Below are 19332 nucleotides of genomic sequence, written 5' to 3'. Positions count from 1 at the left end.
CTATCATTCAATGACATAATTTTGGGATATATATAAATTACTTGGGGCTACTCTTCCCCACTGTCAGTTGGTATCCAAGAGTAAAAACTGTAATAAGGTAAAATTACGAATTTTATCATCACTGTCTATGTACTATTATAAGTATCTCACAAGATTTCCAGGACAGAATTGAAAAGCAGAGCTTAGGTAATACTGTTAGACAGGTAATGATCATTAATAGCTGTCACCCAGGCTTGGCTCAAAAATTAATATAATATTGGCTACCATATGTTGAGTGTTACAAGGCACATAGTGAGGTACTTTCAAAGCAGTACTACCTTTAATTCTCCCAGAAACCCTACAAGTCAATCCATGATTTTTCTATGATTTAGTGTTCATTAGTAAGCAGGGATTCCTTAAGGAACACTAAACCTTACCCACGTTTCTTCTATCATGACTTCTTCCTAACCCTTTAACCACTCCATGTACTATTCACCTCTTAGAATAGCAAAAGCTAAATGGGGTATCCAGTGCCTGCCTTATTCTTTCATTCTAACCTGTCTTTTCTTTCACTTAAGGATTCACATTTGGGAAAGTAAAGAGAAACTAAAGCTTAGGTCTGCACATAAGCTTTAGTTTCTCTTTACTTTCCCAAATGTGAATCCTTAAGTGAAAGAAAAGACAGAAGTTCTGCAATGTGGTATAAAAGAAATAAGGTAGATTCAATCCCAATCCTAAGAAGCTTATAATGTAAAATAGACAAAATAAATGAAGATTAAGATAACAGAAGAACCTCAGGAACACATTGTGAAGAATATTAGAAAGTTGTACTAAATATGGAAGCCTTATAATATAGGCAAAAGCTATTTTTTATACATACCTACAAGCTTGGCTAAGGTTTAAATGTAAATAGATTTAAAATAGCCATAATAAAACATACGTACTATCTAGAAATTCCCAATGTACTCCTCTAGCAGTTAAGGCATCTAATTTGAAATTAAAAATTGCAAAACAGGTCAGTAATATCCCCCCGCCTCCCTTCTCTTCTTTTAAGTTCAAAGTATAAGGACTGTCATACCTCTTCAGGCCTTCCTAAAGCTGGTGTTCCTGTAAGAAGAATGGCTCGTCTGGCTTTCTGTACTACTGGCAATAAAATCTTGCTGCGAGTTGCATTTCTGGATTTCATGTAGTGTGATTCATCCACTATAACTACTTTGAACTTCTGATTATTCAGTGCATCTATCAAGGTCTCTGCATCTGTGGTTAAGAGACCATAACCCAGAACTGTCACTTTACTGGTCGATATTCTCCTAGAAAAGAAAATACGTATACTTAAAAAAATCACAGTAACATTATTATAAACAATACAGCTCTCTTGGGAAAAAATATAGAAAAGAAAGAAGAATAGAGGAAAAATAAAAGGAGATGGTATTATTACTGAAACTCTTAAGATTTCTCTTAAGATTTTACAGTTCTTAAATATAATAAACCAGGATCCAAAATTTACAGTTTTGGTTAACCAAGACCAAAATTTTAGTCAAATGATCTTTGAAAGATTTTGACATCCAGCAAGCCACATTACTTTCTGACAATATCTGCTTCTATGCACCTAGGATCGTGCATAAAATGGATACTTAAATATTAGTTGACTCTTCAATGAAACCTTCACACAAATAGGAGTTTTTCAATCCAGATGCTACTGGCATTTGGAACAGGACTAAGTGAAGCTCTGCAATGCACTGAATAGCCCCTCCTGCTCAAAACACAAGTAGCAGAACAGACGTACAGGGCTGTTCACTGCACTGCAGAGCTTCACCTCCTAGTCCTCCCCATTAAAGACCAGTGGAGTCCTAGTCACTGTGACAACAAAGTTTCCTGGACCTGAGGTAATGAAGTATGAAGTGTGGTTAGAAGAGGCAGGTACCACCTCATATTGAGAACCACTAAGCTAAAATGATCTCTGATCTTTAGATCTCTATAATACATACATCTGTAATATTCTTTATCTTACTGTCATTAAATGATTTATTTACATATTTTTATGTCCCTTACCACCTCATGATACTGGTAAGGGCAGGGAACGTGTCTTATTCATCTTTGTATACACAGTGCTATGATCCCAAAGAAAGTTTGTAAAATGAAATAGACAAATTCATTAATACTAAGACATATCACTTTTGCATTTTCTATATCACAAACAAAAAAAACAATAATACAGTACCGAGCCAGTCTTCTGCAATTCTCTATCCTCTCACAGAAAAGGTAGAGCTCCTAAGCAGCCAGAGCTACTATGGCAATTGCATTATAAGCCCTGAATAAATCTACTTAATAGAGAGACCTATGATTTTCTCACTGTATTCAAACACCAGAAGAGCCTGAAGAAGAAAAGTACAGGGTTAACATTAATTACTAACTTAGGTATACTGAGAGAAACATATAGGAGACAATGGCTTCAAAGGCCACTGTAGCAAGCAGTCTGTAGCTTCTGTCCTATGATATCTTGACTAGTGAACAGTCCAGGAATAACTGATATAAGCCAGAAGGAAAGTATATGTATTTGTGGTAGAGACAGTAGTATATACCTAAAACTCCTTCTTTAAGTACCTGGAAGACATTATATAACTTTTCTGTCATTAACTAACATCATCCAAGAAACATACTTTGGGGTTGTAGTCCTATCTAATATATCCCAAACACTATTCAAATAAAAATATTATCCACCATTTAACTGCACAAGTGCATTTTCTTTTTTGAGATGGTGTCTCGCTCTGACAGCAGGCTGGAGTGCAGTGGTGCAATGTCAGTTCACTGGAACCTCTGCTGCCTCAGCCTCTGGAGTATCTGGGACTACAAGTGCACACCACCATGCCCGGATAATTTTTGTACTTTTTTTTTTTTTAGTAGAGATGCGGTTTCACCATGTTGGTCAGGATGGTCTCGATCTCTTGACCTCGTGATCCGCCCATCTCAGCCTTCCAAAGTGCCAGGATTACAGGTGTGAGCCACCCCGCCAGGCGTTTTTTGTTTGTTTGTTTTGAGACAGAGTTTCACTCTTGGTTGCCTAGGCTAAAGTGCAATGGCGTGATCTCAGCTCACTGCAAACTCTGCCTCTGGGGTTCAAGCAATTCTCTCCCTCGGCCTCCCAAGTAGCTGGAATTACAGGCATACTCCACCACTCCCGACTAATTTTGTATTTTTAGTAAAGACAGGGTTCCTCCATGTTGGTCAGGCTGAAAAGTGTATTTTCAAAACAATATAAAAACTAGATGCCCTAGTGCTATAAAAGATGATAGAGGCCGGACGCCATGGCTCACGCCTGTAATGCCAGCACTTTGGGAGGCCGAGGCAGGCGGATTACAAGGTCAAGAGATTGAGACCATCCTGGAAAACATGGTGAACCCCATCTCTACTAAAAATACAAAAACCATTAGTTGGGCGTCATGGCACGTGTCTGCAACCTCAGCTACTCAAGAGGCTAAGGCGAAAGAATTGCTTGAACCTGGGAGGTGGAGGCTGCAGTAAGCCGAGACTGCACCACTGCACTCCAGCCTAGCAAGAAAGCGAGACTCCGTCTCAAAAAAAAAAAAAAAAAAAATAGAAAAAAAGATGATAGAATAGTCATTTTAAGAAAATTTAAATGTAAACATTTAATTTTTTTCTTTTTCTTTTTTTTTTAATGTAAACATTTAAATAGGGTATATCAGCCAGGTGTGGTGGCTCATGCCTGTAATCCCAGAACTTGGGGAGGTTGAGATGAGTGGATCACCTGGGGTCAGGAGTTTGAGACCAGCCTGACCAATTACATACTACTACAGGTGGTAGTGCATGTAATCCCAGCTATTAGGGAAGTTGAAGTAGGAGAATCCCTTGAACGCAGGAGGCAGAGATTGCAGTGAGCTTACATGGTGCCACTGCACTCCGGCCTGTGTGACAGAGTGAGACTCTGTCTCCAAAAAAAAAAAAAAAAAGAAATTAATTAAATAAAATAAATTAAGGTATATCTAACAGATGATGGTTATGGGGGCCTTAAAAAATTCTACATTCTCATTAAAAAATCAGGAGACAACAGATTCTGGAGAGGATGTGGAGAAATAGGAACACTTTTACACTCTTGGTGGGAGTGTAAATTAGTGCAACCATTGTGAAAGACAGTGTGGCAATTCCTCAAGGACCTAGAAATATAAATATCATTTGACTCAGAAATCCCATTACTGGGTATATATCCAAAGAATTATAAATTGCTCTATTATAAAGACACATGCACATGTATGTTCACTGCAGCAATATTTACAATAGCAAAGACTTGGAACCAACCCAAATGTCCATCAATGATAGACTGGATAAAGAAAATCTGGCACATATATACCATGGAATACTACGCAGCCATAAAAATCAATGAGTTCGTGTCCTTCATAGGGACATGGATGAATCCGGAAACCATCATTCTCAGCAAACTGACACAAGACCAGAAAACCAAACACCACATGTTCTCACTCATAGGCAGGTATTGAACAATGAGAACACATGGACACAGAGAGGGGAGCCTCACACACTGAGGTCAGTTGTTGGGGGACTAGGGGAGGGACAGCGGGGGGTGGGTAGGTGGGAAGGGATAACGTGGGCAGAAATACCAGATATAGGTGATGGGGGGGATGAAGGCAGCAAACCACCTTGCCATGTATGTACCTATGCAACAATCGTGCATGACCTGCACATGTACCCCAAACCTAAAAGTACAATAAAAAAAAGAATACCATTTATAATAGCGCCCCACCAAAAAAAAATCTACATTCTCCAAATTTGTCTATTTAATTTTATGCAGTTATTGGAGAGGAACTTTATTTATAATGATTAGGATAACACAGAAGTTTTTCTATTTTAACCATGTAAATAGTGTAGATTTTCTTGGGCTCATAAAGACATATTCCACTGAATCAGCATTTCAAGGTTGAAAGTGATAAGGCCCTCCATACATTTTGTTTTTCCTTCCACATTCATAAGACAGCTTTATTTTTACGTATACCTTTTATGTTAACAGTTTCAGAGAATACAATACAGTACAATAATACCAAAATTTAAAAATCTAAGTATTAGGCCGGGCGCGGTGGCTCAAGCCTGTAATCCCAGCACTTTGGGAGGCTGAGGCGGGTGGATCACAAGGTCAAGAGATCGAGACCATCCTGGTCAACATGGTGAAACCCCGTTTCTACTAAAAATACAAAAAATTAGCTGGGCATGCTGACACGTGCCTGTAATCCCAGCTACTCAGGAGGCTGAGGCAGGAGAATTGCCTGAACCCAGGAGGCGGAGGTTGCGGTGAGCCGAGATCATGCCATTGCACTCCAGCCTGGGTAACAAGAGCGAAACTGCACTCAAGCCTGGGTAACAAGAGCGAAACTCCGTCTCAATAAAAAAAACAAAAAAAACTTATCAATATTCAAATTGATTGTCTTATTCTAACGGCTAGAAAGCAAAATGAGGGAAAAAAATATACTGTAACATATTTTTAGAGTGAGAGTTTCAAATAAACACAAGGCAAATACTTTCAACATAGAAAATATTAAAATTATAATAAGGAAAATCAAACTAGTTTATACACAAAACTTATAAATTAATTAACAAATTGGAAAGCAAAATCTACTATAGTTGCTGATAATAAAAGATCACAAAGCTTCAAGTTAATCAATGAAAATTTGTGAGATTTATTCTTGAACCTTAAGATAGTTTCAAATATATTTAAGGCACCTATAAAATAGATATATTACATATATCTTTAAAAGTATACATATTTTATATTTACTTTAAAAATACACCATAAAGAAACTTGGAAATAAAATATACTGTTGGGTTTTAGATGACTCCTATTTTAAAATATAAAATAAATTCTCCATACTACTTACTCCACTTACTTCTCAGTTACGATCTATAGGTGATATTGCATTCTAAAACATGAATATATACCAGGTGCATACAAGGAAGACTTGTTTTCTTAAAGATTAAAAAATTGTTCTTACCTAACATCAGTTTTATTCTGAATAACATTGATTTCTTCTGGACTTAGCTCTGGGATCCATTTCTCGATTTCTTCTGTCCAAGGGTACCTCAGAGACGAGGGGACCACTATTAACAGAGGCCATTCCTCTTTATAGAAGTAAGCAACTGCAATTGCCTGGATTGTCTTTCCTAGACCCATCTAAGTTAAAAAATAAATAAATGTCAATTAATAATAAAGACTAAAATATTGTAAAATAAAATATTTATCAAATATTTAAGAGTATTATTAGCTGCGTGCAATAGCTCATGGCTGAAATCCCAGCAATTTGGGAGGCTGACATAGGTGGATTGCTTGAGCCCAGGAGTTCAAGACCAGCCTGGCCAACATGGTGAAACCCTGTCTCTATGAAAAAAAAAAAAAAAAGTACAAAAAAATTAGCTGCGTGTGCTGGCATGCACCTGTAGTTCCAGCTACTCAGAAGGCTGAGGCGGGAGGACTGCTTGAACCCAGGGGGTTGAGGTTACCTTGAGTGGAGACTGACCACTACACTCCAGCCTGGGTGACAAAGCAAGACTGTCTAAAAAAAAGTATTATTAGGCCGGGCGCGGTGGCCCAAGCCTGTAATCCCAGCACTTTGGGAGGCCGAGGCGGGTGGATCACGAGGTCAAGATATCGAGACCATCCTGGTCAACATGGTGAAACCCCGTCTCTACTAAAGATACAAAAAATTAGCTGGGCATGGTGGCGCGTGCCTATAATCCCAGCTACTCAGGAGGCTGAGGCAGGAGAATTGCCTGAACCCAGGAGGAGGAGGTTGAGGTGAGCCGAGATCGCGCCATTGCACTCCAGCCTGAGTAACAAGAGCGAAACTCCATCTCAAAAAAAAAAAAAAAAGGATTATTATCAAAATAATTTTCCAACATAAAATCAGTTGGATTATACAGTTAATAAAAAGTTTGAGGTTGTAAGGTCCTGTAAAATTCATTAAGCAAATCATATTATATTCAAACTACTTATGATTGAACTTAAAGAGACAAAATGACTCCTAAGGTTAAATATTAGTTGTGTTGATTTCATATAATTAGTTTTATAAAATATATGTAACCATTTATAGTGTCTCCTCTTAGACGATAGTAAATGTCTTAACAGCACAGAACCATACTATTTCAAAACTAGAATAAGCCCTGAATGATGCACATTTCACAATAGAAACAGACATAGAGAAGTTAAATTATTGAAATCACAGCTAGCTGATACAAAACTAGTATGAGATCCAGGTCTAGGTGTCTTCCCACTTGACTTGTATCCACATTGTCACACTGCCTGACTTTTAAGCTGTTCTAATTTAAAAAGTAGTCACTTAGTGAATATTTACAGTGTTTTTGTTCAAAATATCCAGAAACTGGATACAGCAAAAATATGATTCACCCATGCATAAATAATCAAATGATGTCATATTCATACAATGGAATACTATTCAGCAATAAAAAAAGAACTCACTCATGCTCTACACAACATGAATAGATCTAAAATGAATTTGGTAAGGGAAAGAAGCCAGTTTCAAAATCTATATACTGTATGATTTCATTTATATGTCTCATTCTGGAAAAGGTAAAACAAAAGGGAACCATAGCAGATCAGTGGTTGCCAGGGGCTGGAGGTAGGGGAAAGAAATAGCATGAGAACATTTGGAAATGGAGTTGGTCCATACCTTGATGTTAGTGGCTGTTACATAACTGTATGCATTCTTGAGAACTCATAAAATTGTACACTAAAAATGGGTGAATTTACTTAAAAGTGCGAATTATACCTCAATAATTCTTCCTTTTTAGTAGTTACTAAGGCAAACAATGGGAAAGAGAGACTAAGGACAGACTCTGTTTACCAGACTATACAAAGATAAAAAAGAAAATGCAGAAACGGAAAACAATAAGTTTAAAAATGAATTTTAAATGCTGAGCAAAACTAAAGAAAAGAGAAAAGAGATTTTGGACCTCTAGCAAGTTTCCATTGAGAAAACCTTTTTTTAGGTATTTTTCTTTTAACTGCCCCTATTAACAACAAAAAAAGCTATCTTAGAATAATTCATGCAAAGTTACATTTATATATTGGTGGGTTGATGACTAGTATGTTTCCCTGTCTTCAAACTCCAATTTTCATACCTGAAACCACTCAAACTCACTGGATTCTGGGATCAACTTGGTTCCAATACAGAAGAACTTTAACAATTAAAGATCTTTACCTGGCTAGAGTTCTTCAGTGTTGCTGCTTCCCCACCTCAACAACTCTGCCAAAAACACACTTCCAGGAAGTGAGGCTTGGCCCTATTTTTGGTGTGTGGATAATATCACTAACTTTGTGCTATGGTTAGGGGTCTTTGGTTTTGTTTCCTGCCATGGTTTCAAAACATATTTTCTTAATTTTAATTCATATGGAAATAGGGATCTGCTTTGCTTCCCTGATTTTCTGGAAAGTAGAATTCTCTCCCTGGGACCCAGATTCTATCATTAGAACCTCAGCTGCTTGCTGTTAAATTTACTTGGTGCCAGTCACCCATCTATCTATACATTTTGCACTTCATGTATGATGAACAGTGTTCTGTGTTGGCTTTCCAAGCAACTCTCTTCCAAAGACCAGCACTCCTCAAAATTTCCTAATATTGTCTACTGAGATCAGGTATGTAAGCCTTCAATAGGATATGTAGAATTGAGACTTGAAACAATGGGTAGAATAAAAAGACAACAAAATTACACTTAGAAGGAATAAGGTTAAAAGCTATATTGTCCAACAGGGTAACTATAGTTAATAACCACATAGTAAATTCTTGAAAATTGCAAAGAGAGTAGAATTTAAGTGTTCCCATCACAAAAAAGCATGTGAAGTAATAGATGTTAATTAGGTCAATATAGCCATTGTATAATGTATACATGTTTCAAAACAACATATTGTACCATAAATATATATATTTTTGTCAAATAAATACATTTTTAAGGAAAAAATAAGGATAATAAGTTTTGAGTTGAGGACAAGCAAAGAAAAGGGAAACTAGCATGAGTATGGGTATGAATAAGAATAATCCTGATATGTTGGGAAGCTAATTTGATTAGAAGTTTGAATACTTTTTCTTCTAGTTCTCTCATTCTATATTCTCACATCTAATCTATTAAATCTACTAGAGGAGTTCTTAATTCCAGATGTTATTTTTCAGTTCTAAATGTCCATTAGAATCTGTGGTTTTTTTTTTAATTGTTGTTCTAACATGTTAAAGATTCTTGGTTTTTTTTCATTTTTGTTTTTGTTTTGAGATAGGATCTTGTTCTGGCTGGAGTGCAGTAGCATAATCATGGCTCACTGCAGCCTTGATCTGGGCTTAATCAATGCTCCTAGCTCAGCCTCCTGAGTAGCTGGGACAACAGGCATGTGCCCCCATGCCCAGCTATTTTTTTTAATACTTTTTGGCCAGGCTGGTCTTGAACTCCTGAGCTCAAGCGATCCACCTGTCTTGGCCTTCCAAAGTGCTGGGATTACAGGTGAGAGCCACCATGCCCGGCCTAAATATTCTTTTTAATAGATTACATTCTCCTTGAAACTGTCTATTCATCCTTTTTGCTGATTTTCTTGATGTTGTTGTTTTGTATTTGAGACAGTCTCACTCTGTCACCAAGGGTGGAGTGCAGTGGCATGATCTTGGCTCATTGCAACCACCTCTGCCTCCTAGGTTCAAGCAATTCTCCTGCCTTAGCCTGCTGAGCAGCTGGGACTACAGATGAATGCTACCACATCTGACTAATTTTTGTTATTTTTAGTAGAGACAGGTTTTTTGTTTGTTTTTAGATGGAGTCTTGCTCTGTCGCCCAGGCTGGAGTGCAGTGGCACAATTTCGGCTCACTGCAACCTCTGCCTCCCAGGTTCAAGCGATTCTCCTGCCTCAGCCTCCCAAGTAGCTGGGACTACAGGTCCCAGCCACCATGCTAGCTAATGTTTGTATTTTTAGTAGAGATGAGGTTTTACCATGTTGGCCAGTCTGGTCTTGAACTCCTAACCTCAGGTGATCTGGCTGCCTTGGCCTCCCAAAGTGCTGTGATCACAGGCTGGAGCCACTGCACCTGACCAAGACAGGTTTTGCCATGTTGACAGGCCGGTCTTGAACTCTAGACCTTAAGTGATCTGCCTGCCTCAGCCTCCCGAAGTGCTGGGATTGTAGGTGTGTGCCACTGTGCTCAGCCAAAAACAATAAGTTATTTTAAAGTCTCTCTCTGATAATAACAATACCTGACCTGTGTGGGCTCTATTTCCTTTTTCTTCTTCTTCTTCTTCTTTTTTTTTTTTTTTTTTTGTGATGAAGTCCCACTCTGTCACCCAGTCTGGAGTGCAGTGGCACGATCTTGGCTCACTGCAACCTCCGCCTCCCAGGTTCAGACAATTCTCCTGCGTCATCTGACTAAGTAGCTGGGATTACAGTCGTGTGCCACCAGGCTCAGCTAATTTTTGTATTTTTAGTAGACACGGGGTTTCACCATGTTGGTCAGGCTGGTCTTGAACTCCTGACCTCATGATCCACCTGCCTTGGCCTCCCAAAGTGCTGGGATTACAGGCGTGAGCCTCAGCACCTGGCTTCTATTTCCTTTTTCTTTTGGTATTCAGATATTGTTACTAATTTTCCAGTATCCCTTATATTTTCTGATTTAACACCAGATATCATGGGTAAAAAATTTATAGAAGCTTTGGGTAATATTATCTTCTCCCAAAAGGGGTTAGGTTAAGTTTTCTTAGGGCAGGTAAACTGTGTAAAAGCAAATACCTCACTCCTTTTAAGACTTGGTTTCAGGCCTTTAAAAAGCAGTTTTATTCACTGCTGTCCTTACTCCCAGAGCCTGGTATTTATTACATAAGATGGCCCTTCTGGGGGTCAGTAGAAGCCAAGGAAGGATATTTGTAAACAATCTCTCACCTCAACAAGGCTCAACCCAATCTCTGTCTACTTAGTATCAGGATACTGCTAAACTCTTGGCGTAGTTTTAATCCTTCCCAACTCTATATTTCTTCTGGGTTTCTTGGGATCTCATTCTGTGCATGTCTAGTTTAGGAAATAGCCAATGACGTAAGGGTGATGCACGTGCAGATTTTCTTGATAATTCTCTCCTGTTTCCTCCTAAGATTTTTATCTTCATATCTACATGGCACAGTGCACAGTTTGGGAACTAGACAGAATAGTCTCTGACAGAAATAAGTATAAGCAGCCTGTCTGACTATGTTGCTTAAGGCTTAAGGAAGAGAAACAACTGAATATTCAGAGATGAATTTAGGCAGCTGAAAAAGGAAAAACAAATTTCAGGAGCTAAGAATGTATTATTTTTGTTAGGTTTTCAAAATTCTAAACATTTTCTTCCTTTTCCCAGCTATCATACCATACTCTTTCCTAATAACTTAAAAAACATGACTGCCATTTAAGTACTATTAAACATAAAGCATTAAGAACCAATTAAGAAATATAAAGTCATAGGAACGATCCAAGATGGCCGCTCGCTAACATCCTGGGATTGCAGCTCTCAGGGAAGGCGCGAAGAACTAGAGGACGCCACACTTTCAGACAAATTCTGGTCGCTCACGGAGCAGAAGATCCCCCAGTGGAGGAAACACACCAGTGGCCAGCGCGACTCTCGTGGCCTGCGCAGCGGTTCCGCCGGCACCTCAGAGCGGCAGCTCTCTGAGCAGAGTAAACAGGGTCGGAGGACCTGCACGGGTCCCCAGCAGGACACCAAAGCCCGGTGCAGCGGCTGCGATGGCACCTCGGCACGGCAGTGCTCGGCGCAGAGTAAACGGGACCGGTTCCCCTTCTGACCGAGGTTTGGAGACCTAGGAAGGCAGAGTCGCCTACTACGGACACAAGAAGGAAGCCAGACAGGAGAATCCTGGGCAGAAAAGCACCATCAGTTTTAACGCCGCTGCTCTGGCCCTGAAAACTAACAACCTGGACATCCACTCAAGAGACCTAATCTGAAAGTTGGTAATTTCAAAGACGACAGGAGGATAAATTTACAATGACGGGAAGAAACCAGCGTAAAAAAGCTGAGAATACTCAAAGTCAGAATGCCTCTCCCTCTAAAGATGATCACAGTTCCACATCAACAATGGAACAAGGCTTGATGGAGAATGAGCGCCTCCTGATGACAGAATCACTCTTCAAGGAATGGATAATAACAAACTTCGGTGAGTTAAAAGATCATGTTGTAGCCCAACGTAAAGAAACTAGGAACTTTGAAAAAAGGTTTGATGAAATCCTATTGAGAATAGACAACTTAGAGAGGAGTATGAGTGAATTAATGGAACTGAAGAATACAATACAGGAACTCCGAGAAGTATGCACAGGTTTAAACACTCGAATTGTTCAAGCAGAAGAAGGGATATCAGAGGTCAAAGTCCAACTTAATGAAATAAAACGTGAAGAAAAGATTAGAGAAAAAAAGGATAAAAAGGAATGAGCAAAGTCTCCAAGAAATGTGGGACTATGTGAAAAGACCAAATTTACGTTTGATAGGTGTACCTGAAGGTGACGGAGAGAATGAATCCAAGCTGGAAAATACCCTTCAGGATATTATTCAGGAAAATTTTCCTAAACTAGCAAAGCAGGTCAACATTCAACCCCAGGTAATACAGAGAACACCACAAAGATATTCCTCAAGAAGAGCAACCCCAAGGCACATAATCGTTAGATTCACCAGGGTTGAAACAAAGGAGAAAATACTAAGGGCAGCCAGAGAGAAAGGTCAGGTTACCCACAAAGGCAAGCCTATCAGACTTACGGCAGATCTCTCAGCAGAAACTCTACAAGCCAGAAGAGAGTGGGGGCCAATATTCAACATCCTCAAAGAACAGAACCTTCAGCCCAGAATTTCATATCCAGCCAAACTAAGCTTCACAACTGAAGGAAAAATAAAATCTTTTATGAACAAGCAAGAACTCAGAGATTTTATTACCACCAGGCCTGCTTTACAAGAGCTTCTGAAAGAAGCATTACACACAGAAAGAAACAACCAGTATTAGCCTTTCTAAAAATACACAAAAAAGAGTACCAACATAAAGAAAAATTTACACCAACGAATGGATAAAATAGCCAGTCAACATCAAATGGCAGTAACCCTAAATTTAAATTGACTAAATCCCCCAATCAAAAGACACAGCCAAAACCCAATGGCATGTTACATCCAGACCTGTTTCACATGCAAGGATACACAAAGACTCAAAACAAAGGGATGGAGAAAGATTTACCAACCAAATGGAGAGCAAAAATAAATAATAAATAAATAAAAAGCAGGAGTTGCAATTTCCGTATAGGATAAAATAGATTTTAAAGCAACAAAGATATAGTGGTAAAAGGATCAATGCAACAACAAGAGCTAACAATCCTAACACCCAGATACATAGAGACTTAGACACAATGAGACAGAAAATTAATAAGAATATCAAGGACTCGAACTCAGATCCAGAACAAGTAAACTTAATAAATATTTATAGCGCTCTCCACTTCAAATACACAAAATATACATTCTTGTCAATACCACATCACACCTACCCATAAGCTTAAATGAAACATTGATTGGCCATCATTAATACCCAATTTTTTTCAAAATAAAGCAATATTTCCATTTACTCTCCCTCTTTCTCTTCCTCTTTCTTCCTCTCCTTTACTTATTATTTTTTTTTCTTTCCTTCTCTCAAAAAAAAAGAAATCAACTTGTAAACCTCTAGATCCAGGTCGGCAATGTCTCTCTCATTGCTTGATTTCCTTCCTTCCCTTCCCTCCCTCTCTCCCTCCCTCCGCACTTCCTCCCTCCCTCCCTCCCTTCCTTCCTTCCTTCCTTCCTTCATCCCTTCCTTCCTCCCTACCGTCCTTCTTCCCTCCCTTCCTTCCTTCCCCACCCCCCAAAAAAAAAAAAAAAAAAGAAATGTGAAGTCATTTTTTAAAAAATGGTTCTCAAGCATTCTTAAGTATAACTCATGGAAAGATTTGTCTTGAAAAGATGATGTACTGAATATGAGTAAGCAAAGGAAGCAAACAGAAGGATAAAATAAACAGTGCTTCCATTTTAGATGTTTACATGCAAGCCCACTTACCCTCCTGTCCCAATTTTGTACAAGCAAATACGAAAGTGTGGGTGCTATTTCCTTTGGCACTGGTGGGAAATTGAAGCCATGCAAGCCCTGGCCCACATGGTAAGAACTCTCACCTTAACCCCACCCCAAAAGCCCAGTAATAAATAGACTATGCCTGTCTCTTTTCCTTGTTTTCTTTTTTCAGGTCATTGTTATACCTACTTGGAAGCCTACCCTCCTCTTTCCAGAAAGACTTGTTATGTGAGTAATAAATCCTTTGATACCCTCTTCATGTCTGGGTAGCACCATCAGCCTTGACATCCAAATGAAATTTTGAGTGGAAATGTCCATTGCGCCTCTTCATGGTGACCATGATAAAGGGAAAGCCATCTTTCAAAAGCCATACATTAATAAAGTAGCACTGTGATTTTTATCAAAGACTTTCCTTCAGCTTTGTTAGCTAGAGTAAAAAAATCTCAGAATTTGATTAACTTGCCATCACTAAAAAGAATAAATTTCTTGGCTGAATACAGTAGTGCACATCTGTAATCCCAACATTTTGGGAGGCTAAAGTGGGAGGATTGTTTGAGGCCAGGAGTTTAGGACCAGTTTGGACAACAGAGTGAGACTTTATCTCTATAAAATAGTTAAATAATTCCCAGTGAATTATTTGGCATGTGCCTGCAGTCCAAGCTAATTGGGAAGCTGAGGTGGGAGGACAGCTTGTATCCAGGAAGTTTAAGCTGCAGTGTGCCATGATCACGTCACTGCACTCCAGGCTAGGTGACAGAATGAGACCCTGTCTCAAAAAAAAAAAAGACAGGAAGACAGAGAAAGAAAGGAAAGAAAGAGAAGGAAGGAAGTTGGAAGGAAGGAAGGAAGGAAGGAAGGAAGGAAGGAAGGAAGGAAGGAAGGAAGGAGAAAATTTCTTAATCTACTTATCTACTAATACCAATTTCCTTATCTACTTGAAGATAATACCCTATGATATTACGACTGACACTCAGTTTTTGTCCACTTATCTTTCCTGGTAACAACCCCCAATATCTTATTCAGCATCCTTTAGTTTAAAGATCATGTAGTGAAATGACTAAAAGTGATTATCAGAAATAACAAAGATATTTATCAATGCAAAGTAAAGCATTTGAGTACTAGCTTTCTTAGGTATTTGTTTTTGGTTGTTCATATTTTGGGCCTGATCAAGTAGGAAATAAAGTTTGATGGAACAAACTAGATAAATACATAATTCTTAATTAGAAAATAAAAGTATATTGCTGTAATCTCATATTCCCATTAAAGAAAGGAATGATACCTAGAAGAACTCAGTTCTAAACAAAATTTGTAAAAGGACTACATTTTAAAATAAACTTTTAAGGCCAGGAATGGCAGCTTATACCTGTAATCCCAGCGCTTTGGGAGGCCAAGGCAGGCGGATAACCTGAGGTCAGAAGTTCGAGACTAGACTGGCCAAAATGATGAAACCCCATCTCTACAAGAAACAAAAAAATTAGCCAGGCACAGTGGTGCACACCTGTAGTCTCAGCCACTCGGGAGGCTGAGGCAGGAGAATTGCTTGAACATTGGAGGTGGAGGCTGCAGTGAGCCAAGATCATGCCATTGTACTCCAGCCTGGGCAACAAGAGTGAAACTCCATCTTAAAAACAAAATAAATGAATACATAGATAAAATAAACTTTTATTTTGTTCATTTTGTTTTTGTTTTTTATTTGAGACAGAGTCTTGCTCTGTCACCAGGTGTCAGGTTGGAGCGCAGTGGTGTGATCTTGGCTCACTGCAACCTCCACTTCCCGGTTTCAAGCAATTCTCTTGCCTCAGCCTCCCAAGTAGCTGGGACTACAGGCGCATACCACCACACCCAGCTAATATTTGTATTTTTAGTAGAGACGGGATTTCACCATGTTGGCCAGGATGGTCTTGATCTCTGGACCTCGTGATCCGCCCACCTCAGCCTCCCAAAGTGCTGGGATTACAGGCGTGAGCCACTGTGCCTGGCCAAGTAAACTTAAAATGTGTACTTAGATTTTGGATTTTTTTATTTTGTTTTGAAACAGGCTCTCACTGTCACCCAGGTTGGAGTGCAGTGGCCGGATCATAGCTCACTGCAACCTCAACTCCTGGACTCGTGCGATTCTCCCACCTCAGACTTCTGAGTAGCTGGAACTACAGGTGCACACCACCAGGCCTGTTTTTGTTTGTTTGTTTGTTTGTTTGTTTTGTTTCCTTGTAGAGATGAGAGGGTCTCACTTTGTTGCCCAGGCTTGTCTTGAACCCCTGGCTCAACCAATCTTCCTGGCTTGGCCTCCCAAAGTTCTGGGATTACAGGCATAAGCCACAGCACCTAGCCAGATTTCAGTATTTTGAAAAGAATTTAAAACAGCATAGCATTCAATTATAAAAGCAATAACATACTTCAAGTAATTTAGGCGTACAGAAATAACTACACTCAATATGTGGTTCAAAATCCTGCACTCTAACAACAATAGAATTTGTTAAAGTGGAACCCTTCAGTGTTTCATCACCATTAAGGCTAAATCAGTGATTAAGAATCAAAGCCTTGACTAAACAATAGTACATATGTCCAGGTAGCTACATAAGAATTAAATACAATACATTAACCTCAAGAACACATTTCATCAATGTTTTCAAAATTGTAAATCACCATTTTACTTAGGAGATAAATTTTAGGTTTCCTAAATGTTTTATTCTATAAAATTATTAAGAGCAATTAAATAACAGTGATACTGACATATAAAATTTCAGTTTCAGTTTTTTATACTGTGATTGCTTTTATACAACAATTTTTATTCCCATGCATTAAAAAATGCCTGTTGATTGACAATTTTTCAAAACTAAAAAATTTTTTTAAAGTTATAAGCAGCTTGTTCCTTTGAGGGCAGAGATGAGATGTAGGTTTGTCTTTAAAATAGGTGGCCTGTTTGTTCTAAAAGAGATTGGTTTGGAAGACCCCTTTAGGTATGCATTTAAAATCTTGGTGAGGATTTCAATTAAAAAAGAAAACCCACATAAATAAATAGCATACTGAAATACTATGTTCTATTATTTATTACTGTTAAGGGGGTATATATTTAGCAGAACTATTTCTTTGTTCTGGTAGATTGTTAGTGTTCTTTCCAATAGATAATTTTAGATGGTACATGGGAAGATTATTTGTTCTTAGAATAGTGTGTGTATATTTCAATATTGTCTTCTTTTCTCATAAGAGACAAGGAACAGAGAACAAACCATATGGGTATGCATACAGCCCTGATCTTCTCCTTACTCAAGACAGAAGAGTCCATGCTTTGGGAACTGTGCTGTCACACTTTCCTGGTGGTTGGCTGGTCCTTGTGTGCAGGGGCAGGCTTTCTCCTGAAGGGAATGCACTGGGATCAGGGGAAGGTAGAAAGGAGATGGGCCTTAGAGAGCAGCAGGATGAGAGAAAAAAAACTTATTTATCTAAAGGCAAGGCATTGAGTTGGGGATGGTGGCAGAACTCAAATAGCGCTGTAGTCCAAAGCATGGCTTAGAGATGCCCACATTGGGACTAGAAAAAGCAAATCAGGGAGAAGGCTCTGGAATGGTCTGAGAGGCTGGATATAAGCAAATATATGCCCCCTTTTCTTTATTTTTTTTTCCTAGACATGGGCCTTTCTATGTTACTCAGGCTGGCCTCAAATTCCTGGGCCAACCAACTCTCTGGTTTCAGCCTCCAGAGTACCTAGGATTACAGGTGCATGCCACTGTGTCCCACTTGAGCAAATGTGCTTTAAGAGTAGCCATTTCTAGTGGCTGTTAAATGTTATGCTTTTAATATGGTATTTTTATCCTCCTCCAATCTCTAATAAAGTTTTATTCAAAGTTACGGAAATGGAATAAAATATCATCAGCTGATAAATCTGAGTAAAGGATGTATGGATGCTATTCGTATTATTCATGTTCTTGAAACTCTTCTGTAAGTATAAAATAACTTACAAATAAATGTTCTACCCTTCAAAAGTAGTAGAAAAAAGAAATGATAGTAATCTATAGCAGACAATGCCAAAAGAAGAAACATTTCTAAATTCTTATTCATATATTTCAGCCAGGATCTTGCACTGTTGTCCAGGCTGAAGTGCAGTGGCATGATCATAGCTCACTGAAATCTCACACTCCTGGCTCAAGTGATCTTTCTGCCTCAGCCTCCCAAATAGCTGGAACTACAGGCAAGCATCACCTCACCCAGCTCATATTTAATCTTTAAGAGTCACAAGACAGTAAAAAATGAAATACTTAACTATAATGGGAACTGCTCACATGCATATGTATTATTCATTTAAACAGTACCATTCCTCAGGTAAAATATGAATAAATAAAAGGTCATGACAGCATAATATAGACTGATAATCCTGAACAGTTCAAAGTAAATTTTCCATAATTTTTTATACCTTTTAAATCTGTTTTGTAAAATTAAAACCAAATTAACAAACTGAATCAGGATTCTAGTCATTTTTTCCACTTGCATCATAGGATCAGTGCCTCGACAATTTTGTAAAATTGAGAGCCTAACACAGCATGAAGAACATAACTGTAAATGCTTGGGGATGGGGGAAAGAAAGAAAAGGAAAGGACGAAAAGAAATGGAGGGAAAAAGTCCAATCTCCTAGTTATGCTCTAAGTCTTTACAATCTATTATACCTAGGTATCATTTAGATACTAGTTAAAAATTCAGACTTCAGGGCAACAAGTCAAATTCTGATTCAATAGAAATGGACTTTTAAAATAAAAATCTGTTTGGGAGGCGGAGATGTGAGGATTATCTGAGGCCAGAAGTTTTGAGATCAGCCTGGGCAATAGAGTGAGACTCCAGCTCTACAAAAAATTAAAAAATTCACTGATATGCTGGTGTTTGTCTGTAGCTCTAGCTAGTGGGGAGGCTGAGGTAGGAGGCTTGCTTGAGGCCAGGACACTGCACTTCAGCCTGAGAGAAAGAGCAAGACATTGTCTCTAAAAATAATGAAGAAATAAAGAAACAAGGAGGGAAAGAGGGAGGGAGGAAGGGAGGAAGGCAGGCAGACAGGCAGGCAGGCAATCCCTAAAATGTGACATGGATGGCTCTCAGGCTGTGTTTTGAGAATAACTACTATAATGATTAAACTTTGGAAAAAAAATCTTAGAGAGCTTTGCCTAATTTTTGGCCATTTTCTCATCAGGAGAAACAAAGGATAAAACCATGAAAAACACTTCTATGTTTTTATTCTTAAACTT

General features: G+C 38.6%; 1 protein-coding gene across 11 annotated transcripts in view; it reads right to left on the bottom strand.

Moving 5' to 3' along the window:
* ZRANB3 (zinc finger RANBP2-type containing 3) overlaps positions 1–19332 on the bottom strand; it is a 309784-nt gene that overhangs the window by 145087 nt on the left and 145365 nt on the right. For all 11 annotated transcript variants that reach the window (XM_008998974.6, XM_035305048.3, XM_078327919.1 and 8 more), the window contains 2 exons: positions 5994–6172; positions 1058–1289 (listed from right to left, as the gene is read on the bottom strand). In XM_008998974.6, coding sequence (XP_008997222.4) covers positions 1058–1289; positions 5994–6172 — 411 coding nt within the window. The remainder of the gene's footprint in view (positions 1–1057; positions 1290–5993; positions 6173–19332) is intronic.

Source organism: Callithrix jacchus, chromosome 6, assembly GCF_049354715.1.
Source record: "Callithrix jacchus isolate 240 chromosome 6, calJac240_pri, whole genome shotgun sequence".
Classification (NCBI taxonomy): domain Eukaryota; kingdom Metazoa; phylum Chordata; class Mammalia; order Primates; family Cebidae; genus Callithrix; species Callithrix jacchus.
This window is presented reverse-complemented; position numbering and strand designations above follow the sequence as displayed.